The sequence below is a fragment of the Cynocephalus volans genome, chromosome 3 (genome assembly GCF_027409185.1).
Source record: "Cynocephalus volans isolate mCynVol1 chromosome 3, mCynVol1.pri, whole genome shotgun sequence".
NCBI lineage: Eukaryota > Metazoa > Chordata > Mammalia > Dermoptera > Cynocephalidae > Cynocephalus > Cynocephalus volans.
The window spans coordinates 40,235,976-40,249,314 of record NC_084462.1 but is presented as its reverse complement, the minus strand read 5'-3'; the positions used below and the strand labels follow the sequence as shown (position 1 = coordinate 40,249,314).

The following is a 13,339-nucleotide window of genomic DNA, read 5'->3' as shown; positions in this document are numbered from 1 at the left end:
TATCTCTATGAACATAGATGTAAAAATTCTCCACAAAATATTAACAATCAGAATACAGCAACACATAAAAGAATTATACACCATCATCAAGTGGGATTTATCCCACGATGCAAGGATGGTTCAACATATATAAGTCAATAAATGTGATACACCACATCAACAAAATCAAGGACAAAAGGCATATGATTATCTCAATAGACACAGAAAAAGCACCTGAAAAAATTCAACATCCCTTCATGATAAAGATTCTCAGCAAATAAGGTATGAAGGAAAGTATCTCAAAACAATAAAAGCCAGATATGACAAACGCACTGCCAATATCATCCTGGGGGGGGGGGGCGGGCGGGGAGCTTTTTGCTTTTCCTTTAAGAACAGGAACAAGACAAGGATGCCCACCCTCACCAGTCCTATTTAACATAGTATTGTAAGTACAGCCAGATTAATAAGGCAAGAGAAAGAAAGTGCATCCACATTGGAAAAGATGAAGTCAAAATGTCCCTGTTTGCAGATGACATGATCCTACATATAGAAAAACCTAAAGACTCTACCAAAAACCTCTTAGAGCTGATAAACAATTTCAGTAAAGTTGCAGGATATAAAATAAACATGCAAAAATCAGTAGCATTTTTGTACTCCAATAACAAACTAGCAGAAAAAGAAATCAAGAAAGTAAGCCCATTTACTATAGTTACACACAAAAAAAACCCCCTAAGAATCATCTAAACAAAAAGTGAGAGATCTCTACTATGAGAACTATAAATCAGTGCTGAAAGAAATTAAAGAGGACAGAAAAAGATGGAAAGGCACACCACATGCTCTTGGATCAGAAGAATCAACATTGTGAAAATGCCCATACTATCCAAAGTGATCTACAGATTCAATGCAATCCCCATCAAATTACTACCAACAGTCTTCATAGAAACAGAATAAAAAAGTCCTAACATTTATATGGAACAACAAAAGACCCCGAATAGCTGAAGCAGTCTTGAGCAAAAAAATAAAGCCAGAGGCATTACACTACCTGGCTTCAAATTATACTACAAAGCTATAGTAATCAAAACAGCATGTTACTCACATAAAAACATACACTTGGATCAATGGCAAAAAATAGAGAACCCAGAAATCAACCCACATACTTACAGTCAACTGATCTTTGACAAAGGCACCAAGAACATATGTTGGGTAAAAGACTTCCTCTTCAATAAATGATGTGGAAAAACTGGATATCCATATGTAGAAGAAAGGATCTAGACCTGTACCTCTTACCATATATCAAAATCACTTCAAAATGGATTAAAGACATTTATATAAGACCTGAAACTATAAAACTATGAAAAGAAAACATAGGGGAAACATTTCAGGAAGTAGGACTGGGCAAAGACTTTACAAATAAGACCCCCAAAGCACAGGCAACAAAAGAAAAACTAAACAAATGGGATTTTATCAAACTGAAAAGCATCTGTGCAGCAAAAGATACTGTTAACAGAGTGAAAAGACAACCTACAGAGTGGGAGAAAATATTTGCAAACTATGCATCTGAGAAAGGGTTAACATCTGAATATACAAAGAACTCAAATAACTTAACAGTAAAAGAATAAGTAAGCCAATTAAAAAATGGGGAAAGGAGCTGAATAGGCATTTCTCAAAAGAAGATATACAAATGGCCAACAAACACATGAAAAAATGCTCAACATCACTCAGCATCAGGGAAATGCAAATCAAAACCACACTGAGATATCATCTCATGCCCGTTAGACTGGCCATTATCAAAAAGACAGAAGATAAGAAATGCTGGTGAGGATGTGGAGAAAGGGGAACCTTCCTACACTGTTGGTGGGACTGTAAATTGGTGCAGCCTTATGGAGGTTCCCCAAACAACTACAGACAGAACTGCCATATAGTCCAGCAATCTCACTTCTGGGTATATACCCAAAGGAATGGAAATCATCATGTCAAAGTGATACCTGCACTCCCATGTTCATTGCAGCTCTATTTACAATAGCCAAGATATTGAACCAACCTAAATGTCCACCGATGGACAAATGGATAAGGAAAATGTCGTATATGCACAATGGAATACTACTCTGACATAAAAAAGAATGAAATTCTGTCATTCGCAGCAACATGAATGAACTTAGAGAAAGTTATGTTAAGTGAGATAAGCCAGGCACAGAAAGAGAAATACTGTATGTCCTCACTCACAAATGTGGATATGTGGTTATTTTGTTAAAAATAAGCAAGTAAAAAAGAAAAAAAGAAAGATACAACAATCACAGTAATTCCTTGAACTTTCAAAATGAGAGAATGGAACTGAGGCTACCAGAGGTGGGCAAAGGGGAGGGGGATGGGGGGTTAGCGAGAAATTGGTAAAGGGCCACAAAAGGTGAATACATGTGTAATGATAAATACAGTAATTAGCCTAATTTGAGCAGCACATAACAGGTATTGATATTCAATGCTCTACCCCACAGATATGTGCAACCAATTATGTTTCAATAAAAAATAAAATAAAAATGTAACCCCCGCAAAAGATTGGAGTTAAAATAAGACACCATTTTCAGCCTTCAGAAGATAAAACCAATGTGAAACCAGAGTAATAACTCCCACTGCTGGCAGGAACAAAGGGAAACACCCAGTCACACACAGCAAGCAGAAATGTGTTTGGAAAAAAGTCCTCAAGTTCAATTAAAAACACATACGTGTTGGCACAGCACATCCACTTTGGGAATGCTAACCTATAGAATGAAAAGCACTTGTATGGAAGATTACAGGTGTAAAGACATTTATTTCAACATTTCTTGGATTGGCAAAAACAAACAAATCAACAATCAACAAAACCTTAGAAAAACCAAAATAATCATTAATGCAGGAATGATTGAAGAATGAATGTAGCTTTAGAAGAAATGTAGCTATTAAGAGAACATGTGCATGATCTATATTGCTCAGTGACACAAGCATTTTGCAAAGTATGCTGTGTATTTGACTCTGATGTGTCTGCCTTTTGAACAAGCATAGCTAGAGGAGGCGGACGAGGTGTCATCAGTGGGTGTGACTTCAGTGAGACTTGGGAGGTGTGGAGAATACTCTTAAGTTTTGTTCATATGTCTTTGCATCATTTCCTGTGTTACAATAAGCATATCTTATTTTTGTATTGAAGAAAAAGAAGATTGATGATGGAGCACGTGGAAAAATCAGCAGGATCTTGGGCAGATTTGGAGACTATGCTACTTGGGAAATAAGTGGAGGAACCAGAGATGTTTGGTCTCAAGAAACCAGGATTCCAGGAGGAATGCTGGTCTTTAACTACCTCAAGGGCTGTTGGGGTCCTGGGGCATTGGACTCTCTCTCCTGCTCTTCTGAGGCAGACGTAGGGGCCAGGAATGGAAACTGCAAAGGACATTTCAGTATAGTGTGAGAACAATGCCCCAGAAGTCCAATTTGTCTGCAGCTAGGAGGTGCAGACCCCGCCACCTTTGCACCCCCCCTCCCCCGTCTGCAAGCTGTGGCGCACTGGCCCAGGTGCAATCCCTCGGCCGGTACCTTGAGCAATGTCGTCCTGCCTCTGCAGGCAGGGCCGCTCCACCTTGTGCCCGGGCTGGGGCAGCTCTCGCTCTGGCTGCTTGGGGCACCTCCCTTCATTGAACACATGTGGCAGGTTGGCTGTGTGCACCTGTCGGAGCTGTTCATAGTCACTTAGAGCAGCTGTCAGGTCCCAGTTTTTGCCTGTGGACAAGATATGACAAGAGATTACAATATTAGTGCACGAATAATGGTCTCATCATAGGAAAAAACTGTGGCAAGAAGGGTTTTCCATGACCACGTTAATGAATAAACTTTCCATCCGTAGTTTTCATTCTTCAAAGGGGTAAAATGGCCTTCTGCACAATCTCTGAAAGTAGAATTTCACAGCGTAACTGATGTCCATCTGAAACACGTGACTACAGTCTGCTCTCCTCTTCTGTGGGCTCCACATTCGCAGATTCAACTAACCATGGGTCAAAAATATCCAAAAAATAAAAATAAAGGCTAACAATATAACAATAAAATAACACAAATAAAAATATAGTACAACTATATACATATAATTTACATTGTGTTAGGTATTATAAGTAATCTAGAGTGATTTAAAGTATATGGGAGGATGTGCATAGGTTCTATGCAAATACTATGCCATTTTTTATAAGGGACGTGAGCATCCATGGGTTTTGGTAACTGAGGGAGGTCCTGGAACTAATCCCCCACCGATATGAGGGATGGCTGTGTATATATCCAGTCTTATAGTCTTTAGATTTGTTAGTATGCACACACACACACATACACACACCATCAAAACGTTACATTCCTGATTAGCATATCCCCCTTTGAAAATCAAGTGTAGAGCTTAGTCTCTGAGGGAAGGAAAGCATAAAGTAATACATAAATAAATATATAAAAAGAATCCCTAACGTCTGGGCTCTTGCTCAGGGTTTTACTTTTTCTTCTAAGTTTAATATGGGAAAAATGGAAGCTTGGGAGGAATTCCCTTGTTTGACAGCCTGAGTAGGAGGTAGACTTCAGAGCCCAGGCCCTGCACTGGGTGAGGGGCCCGACCTGGTGTGAGTGATCAGCAGCCCCCCACCACGACCGGGGGTGGAGCTGACACTTAGCAACACTAGGGGAGCTATTTTGGGGGCTTTAAGGCAGCGTGGGGGCACTGATTCCTGACTTTGAGAGTTGGTGGCCTTCATGAAACACTGCATCTGGCTTAATTATCCCACAGGTGCTAATTTTAAGGAGCAAATAAAATCTTGTCTTCTTCTGGTTAGCTCTGAATTGCAGGTATTAGCTACATGGACTAATTTTATTCTGAATGATATATATATATATATATATATACACACACACACACACACACACACACACAGTAAAATGAGGTTTTAAATGTATAAAACAATATCTGAACATCTTCCTCTTGTCTTTCTACTTTTTCTCTTGCAGACTTGATACTACTAATCGTATCATTTAAATTACATTACAGTCATTTATAATTTAATCATATTTTCCCCTCCATAATCAGTTAGCAAAGACTATAACAGAAGCATCTTTGCACCATCTCAGGTGATAATAAAAGCAAAGTAAAACCATCTGAGTCATCTAACAAAAACAGCAGGCCTGGTGGACCCTAGTGGATGTTAATAGGTGGGGTACAGATATAACGCAGCCCCCGTTATTGTTAGTGTTAGTAGTGGGGTGGGGGGTGGCTATGACAAATTTGGTTTAAGTGAACCAAACTAAAGAAGAAATTAGAGAAGGTACATCCACTCATATACATGATTAACAACCATGGTGTACAAAGTCACAGTGGACAAATACTACCTATGTGACCAAAACCTGGCAATTTTGAATCTAAGAGGTAGTGACTATCAAATGGGCCTGAATGTTCCAGGGCTTGGGTTCTAAGAGAAGGACAGGGCCCTGAAGTTGGGGGATTCCTGCCTTAGCAAGGGTGATGACCTGGGTGTGCATCTTGCTCTAGAACAGGGACTGGGGGGACAAGTGGCAAGGAAGGGTCAAACTCATGTCAAAGAGGAAGGTCAAGGAGAACGGGCAGAGAAAGAGAACTCCCCCACCCTAGCTCCATCATGAAGTGCAGACACACAAATACAGCTTTGGGAATGCGTCTTAGCAATGACACTGCAGGATGGGTTCTGGCCATGTGGAGGGATGGCAGAGGAGAGGAACAGCCGTGTGGAGCACCTGAGGGGCTCTGAGTGCAGCAGGAGCATCATCATCCCCCAGCCACAGTGAAGAGCAGGCGCTGTCCTGGCATGTCACAGCAGTCCCTCCCTGGGTACACCATGGGGTGTGGGTTCTTCCCACTGAGCTGTATCCTGCCTGCAGGGCTGCCCCAGGTACGAGACCTGGACCCTGCGGAGTTGTAGCCACCTGGCCCTGCTGGCTGGCACCGCTCCCGGGATCCAGCCCACTCTTGCCCCAGCAGCCTTCTCCCAGCCACAGGAAAGAGCCTGTCCTGCTTCTCCTGCCCACTTCCTACAGGAGAGCCTTCCTAGAGCCCCTGTGTACAGTTCCCAGCACGAGTCCTTTCAGGCTCAAGTTGAAGGCAGGAGCAGAGTTACCACTGGTGACCTCAGTGGGGCAGCCTGTGCTGCAGAACGGGGCGTGTTCCCACTGTGCACACCTTTAAAGGATCAACTGACACAACACTGGGAAGGCGGGGAGGTGTCCAGCCATCAGCGAGGGCCTGTCTGCCTTCTCTCCTTCCCTGACCTCTCACTCTGCTGATCTGCCGACCTGCTCACGACTCCGTCACTGCTCTGACCCACATTCACTTTCCTTTGTGCCTGCCCTGTATCCCTCCTGGTGTAACCTCTGTCGCACATGGTAGCAGGCAGATGCAGCCAGTGAGGTGAGAATGAGGATGGGGGAGAGGAGGAGGCGGTAGCACTGTCCGCAGAAGGCTCGCTCCCGACTGCTCCCTTCTGAGTTTGAAAGAATGTCTTGAGGACTCAGTGTTTTAGTGTCCTTGCATGTGCGAAGGGTCCCAGAGGCCAATGGACTGAAAAGAGAAGATGACAGGCAACAGGTACACTTGCCAGCTGCTTAGGGAGCTGGAGCCCGTAAGATATGCCCCCCACACTGCACAGTCCACACATAGCAGCTCTGGAGGACCAGGATGGTGAGTGGTGACTTACAGATGCATGCACTGGGGATGTCCAGGTGATTAGCCTGGCAGTGGTGGGTACACAAGACTGTATCTAAAACCAGGAAATCTAGAGGGCAAGGACAGGGGTGTGTCCCTGGCAGCCTGGAAGTAGGGTTTGGTGCTCAGAGCATATGCTTCATGCTCCCTTTTTATCTTCTCCATTTTAAGTTACTGTGGCCCCAACAGAGGTGACACTGAGTCAGGATGAGAAGGTGGGGCACAGAGGCTCCCAGTGGCCAAACTTGCACAAGGTGGAATGGCCAAAGCCAGGTGGAATCCCAAGGGTGGGTGACTGGGTGGCCACAGGCAGCCGGCCCCTGAAGCCGGCATGCTCGTTTGAGGAAGGAGTGCGGTCCAGTACATCAGTCAAGGACACGGGCTCTGGAGCCCGATTTTGAGCCCGGGATCCACCTGCTAACTAATTCTATGACAGTGAATATGTCATTTCATCCCACTAGGCCTCAGATTCCTTTTCTGTACAATTGGGATAATAGAATCCATCTAATGAGAATTGTTATGAAGGTGAAATGAGACAAAGAGAGTGTTTGTGAAGTTCTTAGCACATGTACATAATACATGGAGTTACTACCATTACCATCAATTATAAGTCTGCTTATATCTAACTTCTATCACTTGTGGTTGAAATCCAACTAGTAAGTGACGGAGTTGAGATTCAAATCCTAGCCTGTCTTGATTAAAACCTAAGCTTTGGGGGCGACCATTTCCTTGAACCCAACCTTGTTTTGGGCATCAGGGCTCCAGGTCACTGACATAGCTCCCTCCCACCTTGCTGTCTGGGGGAAGTATCATTTTAGGCTGAAACACAAAGAAAGAGTAAAAGCTCTGCTAGTAAGAGCCCAGGAACAGGCGAGCGGGGAGAGGAAGTTGCTGGAGAGAAGGCTGCATCTGGATAAGCCTGGAAGTGAAGGTCAGTAAGACAGGATGAGTCAGACAGCGGAGAGGAGAGCACGCTGGGACAAGGGGGAGGATGGCAGGAGGGAGGAGGAGATGGCAGGAGGGAGACACACTGGAGGTCACCGACAGCAGTCACGGGGATGGGACGACCCCAGGCTCATAGATGAGTCACTGAGGCATTTTCAACAGGAGTGGGACTCGATGAGATTCTCAGTTTAGAAAAATAAAGTATTTGCATTTAAGAAATGTTACTCTGGCTAAATAGCAGGGACTACATTAGAACCGGGCAAAACTGGAGGCAGACAGAGCGGTAGAAGGCGACGGCAGCAGCACAGATGAGAGAGGGGCCGGCCTCTCGGAGGCAGCGAGGATGGGACGTGGAGGGTGGCTGCAGGGTGCAGGGTGTCGGGGACTGCCCAGCTGGTCAGGAACTGGCTGGCTCTTTTACGCTAATCCACATCTGGAAGATTACTCAGCCATTAGAAAAGATGGACTCGCACATACAATCGATCTGGGGGATTCCAGTGAAGGACTGCTGAGTGGGAAAAGCAGCACGCTGAAAACTGTTCGGCACAATCCAGTTTGAAAAACTAGGCAAACCCAGCCCTGCCAGGTGCATGTCCCACATGGCGCCCTACAGTCCACAGTCAATCCCTCACCCCACTGCATCTGTCCCCCTCCCGCTGCACTGCAGGAGAGAAGCCCGCGCCCCTCTGCCGGGAATCCCATTCTCCGCATAGTTCCGGCTGGAGGCGTTCCTGCGAGGTTTGGAAAGTGCAGAAAGGACAGGCCGCCTTTCTTTTGCTTTCTTTCTTTTAAAAAAAATTTATTTATTTATTAAGAATATTCATGAAATACAAAGCTAATTGTCCCCCCTCCTGCCCATGATGTGAAGGCCAGATTCATACTGGGGACATACCCATTACCAGAAATTACTTTTGTATCCCTTGTCCCCACCCAATTATCCCCCAACTCCCTCTCCCTCCTTTTCTCCCCCCCCCACTTTGTAGCCCTAGGAATGTTCCCTCCCTCTGTTGGATCACGGCACTACTGTGGTCTTTCTTTCCTGCCTTCCTTTCTCTCTTAGCTCCCACATATGAGTGAGCACATGTGGTATCTATCCCTCTGTGTTTTGCTTGTTTCACTTAACATACGTTTCTCCAGGCTCCATGTTTTTGCAAATGGGAGTGTTTCATTCTTTTTTGTGGCAGAGTAGTACTCCATAGTGTATATATACCGTAGTTTCTTTATCCAATCATCCATAGATGGACATTTAGGTTGGTTCCATATCTTGGCTATTGTAAATAGAGCTGCAATGAACATGGGAGTGCAGGGATCTCTTCAACATGATGATTTCCATTCCTTTGGGTATATACCCAGAAGAGGGATTGCTGGATCATATGGAAGATCTATCTGTAGTTGTTTGAGAAACCTCCATATTGTTTTCCATAGTGGTTGTACTAATTTACATTCCCACTAACAGTGCAGGAGTGTTCTCTACTCTCTACGCCCTCACCAGCATTTGTTATTCACCATCTTTTTGATTATAGCCAGTCTAACTGGAGTGAGGTGGTATCTCAATGTGGTTTTAATTTGCATTTCCCTGATGACTAGTGATATTGAACATTTTTTCATGTATCTGTTGGCCATTTGTATGTCTTCCTTTGAAAAATGTCTATTAAGCTCCTTTGCCCATTTTGGAATTGGGTCATTTGTTTTTTTACTGTATAATTGCTCCAGTTCTATGTATATTCTGGATATTAATCCCTTGTTGAATGCATAGTTAGCAAATATTTTCTCCCACTCTGTAGGTTGTCTTTTCACTCTGTTGATTGCTTCCATTATTGTGCAGAAACTTTTTCGTTTGATAATCCCATTTGTTTATTTTTTCTTTTGCTGCTTGTGCTTTTGGGCTCATTTTCATAAAGCCTGTGCCCTAACTGCTGAAGAGTTTCACCTATATTTTCCCTTAGTAATTCTCACCGTACACTAAAATCAACTCAAGATGGATTAAAGACCTAGGTATGAGACCTGGAACAGGCCGCTTTTCTAAGCAAGCAGTTGCAAACAGGTGCACTGGAGAGAGCAGGCATGAGATCCGCTGTAGGTTCTGGGCAGACTCCTGTGAAGTCCCGGCTTTGGCCGTCCAGGTGGCCAAGAGGGGTGGCGGTGGAGATGTTTCTTGGCACTCATGACACATATACGACTTCCAGGGAAAGCCATGAACCCCCCGTTTTAGCAAGGCTTTTCTCAGTTCACGCACCGCGCTGGCTGTGTAAGCCTCTAGTTCCCCTGCCTATTTGGGACACCTAGAGCGGCTTCTGTCTCCTTAAGTAAGTCTCCTTAACAGATGAGATGACTTCCCCCCGCAGTGTTGGAGATACCACCAGCTGCTGTTATCTGTGGCAAGAAGGAGCATGAGGAGCGTGGGCAGGCTGGCCCTTCTCCAGAGCAGAGAGCAACCGGAGAAAAAGGCCAGCTGGGCTCTGATTCTCAGCCCCAGGCCTGGCTGTACAGCCAGCGTTTCCGTGACCTCCCTTACAGAGCCTGCCAGCTCTTGCAGCCACGGAGGCGGCGATTCCAAAAGCCAGACCTTTTTTTCGTTTGTTTGTTTTTCGTCTTCTAAAGTTTCTTTATTTATTCTGGATACAAGTTCTTTGGTATATGTATTAAAAATATTTTATCCCAGTCTTTGGCTTGCCTTTTTGTTTTCTCATTGCTATCTTTCAAAGAGCAAAAATTTTTAATTTTGATGAAGTCCGATTTGTCAGTTTTTACTTTTTTTTACTGAAGTTTTAAATTTATTTATTTTTTATTGAATCATAATTGATTGTACATATTTTGGGGATTCAATGTTGACATATGTTGATCAAATCAATATTATTAATATGTATATTGTTATAAATCCTACTTATTCTTTGTGCCCCTTGTCCAGTCTTTCCCTATCCCCCTCTCCCTTCCACCACTGATAACCCTAGATTTCTTCTTTCCCTCTGAAAGAGTAACGGTTACTCTGTTGATTTGTTGCCTAGATGATCTGTCCAGTGCTGAAAGGTATGTTCAGGTCCCCCAATATTATCACAGAGCAGATGCTTCTTCTGTCACTCTGGAATGGGCTTTGTGGAGAGAGACATCCTCTTCTTTTCTTTGGTCTCTACTGGTGACTCCTATGTCAATGCACTCCAGTGGCTGGTGGACCATCTGCACGGTGGCTGTGATGTCTAGCCACTTTTGCAGCAGCCGTGGTTACTGTGGTGGCTGTGGTGGGCCACCCACATGGAAGTGATGTTTTTGGCATGCTCCTTGGCACTGGCAGTGTACCTGGTTGTAGTGGGTGGTCTGGTCCCCAGCTCCAAGCCCCGGGCCCCTGGGCAGGGCCCCAAGGCACTGGTGTCCCCGGCTTGATGCCCCAGCCCCACAGGCGGGGCCCCACGGTGCTGGCAGTATGCCTGGATGTGGGCAGGATGTCCGGTCCCTGGCTCCAAGCCCTGGGATTCCAGGCAGGGCCCTGAGGCACTCAAAAGCCAGACCTTTTTGATATTCATGTTGCTGAATTACACAAGTTTAAAGGGAAACCTTGTTAGATCTCCTATGAACACAGTAGGACAGTGATCAGGCAAGACTGGGCTCTGAGAGCTAGATGAGGTCTTGAGAACAGGCAGGTGCATTCTAAGGACCCTGAGGACTTTGAATTCCCACAATATCCCTCAGCCTCTGGGCAATCAGAAGCAGCCCCCCCCCCTTGACTGAGGCTAGACTCCCCTTGTCTGAAGACCTGGAAATAGATGAACCTTTTCTAAGCAGATGTGTTATAGGGAAATGCTCAAGTCACCTGAAAACCAAGCTCTTTCTGTTATCAGATTGAAACTGGGAAGAGAGCTTAGGAGGAGATACCACACACATCAAAAGAATTGCAGAGTTTTTGCCAATAGGAATCCGAGGAAAGTGCATAGGAATAAATTTACAAATGTTAAACTGGAAATTTCCCAACATACCACCAGCTTAAACTACTGCTGAGCTCTTTAGATAAGAAGGTCTGAGTGCTAGGAGAGGGCAAGGGGAGCCAGCAGATGCAGGGGAGGAAGGCATTACAAACATGTCAACCAGAGCTTGCAGGGTGCAGAGTTCAAGATCACCACAGTTTGCCTGTCTTCTTCCTGGCTTGGTTATTTCTCTATTGCTGTATACAAACCCAGGTGGCCCCTCCCTTTCTTGTCATAGGACATAAGTTAGGAGAGAAGGAATTATGCTCCTAATTCAGTCTTTAAGTTATAGTTTGTCAGAGATGGGTCATGATCAAATCAGGTGACGAATGAACACAACTCTAGATGGGTTCGGTGACTTACTGGACTTTTTGTTTCCCTTGTTGGAGAGAAGCATGTGCATGCCCAACTGGACCAAAGACAGTAGAGTCAGCAGGACATGATGTTATTGTGGTTGCCTGCTAGTTTAAATATGGGTCAAAGGATATGGACGGATGAGGATTTGACGAAAGTACTGGATAGTGCCAGAGGGCCCTTTGCCAACTCAGTCACTGCCTTCCCTGTGCCCCCACCCCCTTCATTCTTCTTTGTGTAATGCAGAGAAGCCTGGAATGGCACTTCCCAGACTTGCTTTGCTTTCCTGATAAGTGCCAGGTTCCCACATGACAAGCATTCATGCAAGGCTCAGAAGGCAGTAAGAGAAGCCATCATACTCCCAGGTCAGTTGGGAGCAGAAACAGCTCCTGGGTGAGCTCTGGAGAATCCTGTCCTCAGTAGCCAAGACATGGCAGTGGCTCTGCCTGCGAGTCACAGCTGCTTCCAGGAGAGCACCTGCCAATGAGCTGCTTCAGCACCTTCTGCAACAGGCGGCCCACAGCAGCAGCCTGGTCCCCTGGGATCCCTGAAGTTGGGTGTGGCTTCTTAGTCACCTGCTTCTTTTTCTTTTTTTCAATTTACTAATTAATTTTATTTTTTAAAGTTTCCTTTAAATTGACAAATAACATGTTTTTGTCATGTACAACACAGTGTTCTGAAGTATATGTACATTGTGGGATGGTTAAATCTAGCTAATGAACAAGTTCGTTACCTCACACAGTCATCATTTTTGTGGTGGGAGCACTCAACATCCATTTTCTTTGCATTTTTCAAAAATACAATACATTGTTGTTAACTGTAATCACCATAGTATATAATAGATCTCATGAAATTTATTCCTCCAATCTAACTATAATTACATATCCTTTGACCAACCTCTCCCCATCCCCCTCACCCCCAGCCTCTAGTAAGCACCATTCCACTCTCTACTCCTAGGAGATCAACTTCTCCTAAGTTGAGGAAGTGAAATCATGTGTTGTTCTCTTCCCGTGCCTGGCTTATTTCATTCAGCATAATGTCCTCCAGGTTCATGTATGTTGTCGCAAAGAAAAGTGAGGGAAAGGTAAATACAGACTTCAGGAGAGTGGTTACCTCTGAGGGGAGAGGCAATGTGTGGGTTAGGAAGAAACACAAGAGATTTCAAAGTTAATGATAAATTTCATCTCCCGCCCCCTGCTTAAGCTGGATAGTTTAAAACTGCATTATTTTTATAATTAATTTTGATAAACATTATGTTGTATCATCTCAGTATTTAATAAAAATGATGAATTAGGGTAGGTTAGGCTGTGGCAATCAGTAGAGCTCTCCACCCCCACCAGTAGCTTAAAGACAAAAGGTTTACTTCTTTTTGCACATAGCAGTC

At 44.4% G+C, this 13,339-nt stretch overlaps 1 protein-coding gene across 2 annotated transcripts in view; it reads right to left on the bottom strand.

The window, feature by feature from the left end:
* Positions 1–13,339, bottom strand: part of OTUD7A (OTU deubiquitinase 7A) — a 153,744-nt gene that overhangs the window by 98,304 nt on the left and 42,101 nt on the right. For both annotated transcript variants that reach the window (XM_063091893.1, XM_063091895.1), the window contains exon 2: positions 3,541–3,723. In XM_063091893.1, coding sequence (XP_062947963.1) covers positions 3,541–3,723 — 183 coding nt within the window. The remainder of the gene's footprint in view (positions 1–3,540; positions 3,724–13,339) is intronic.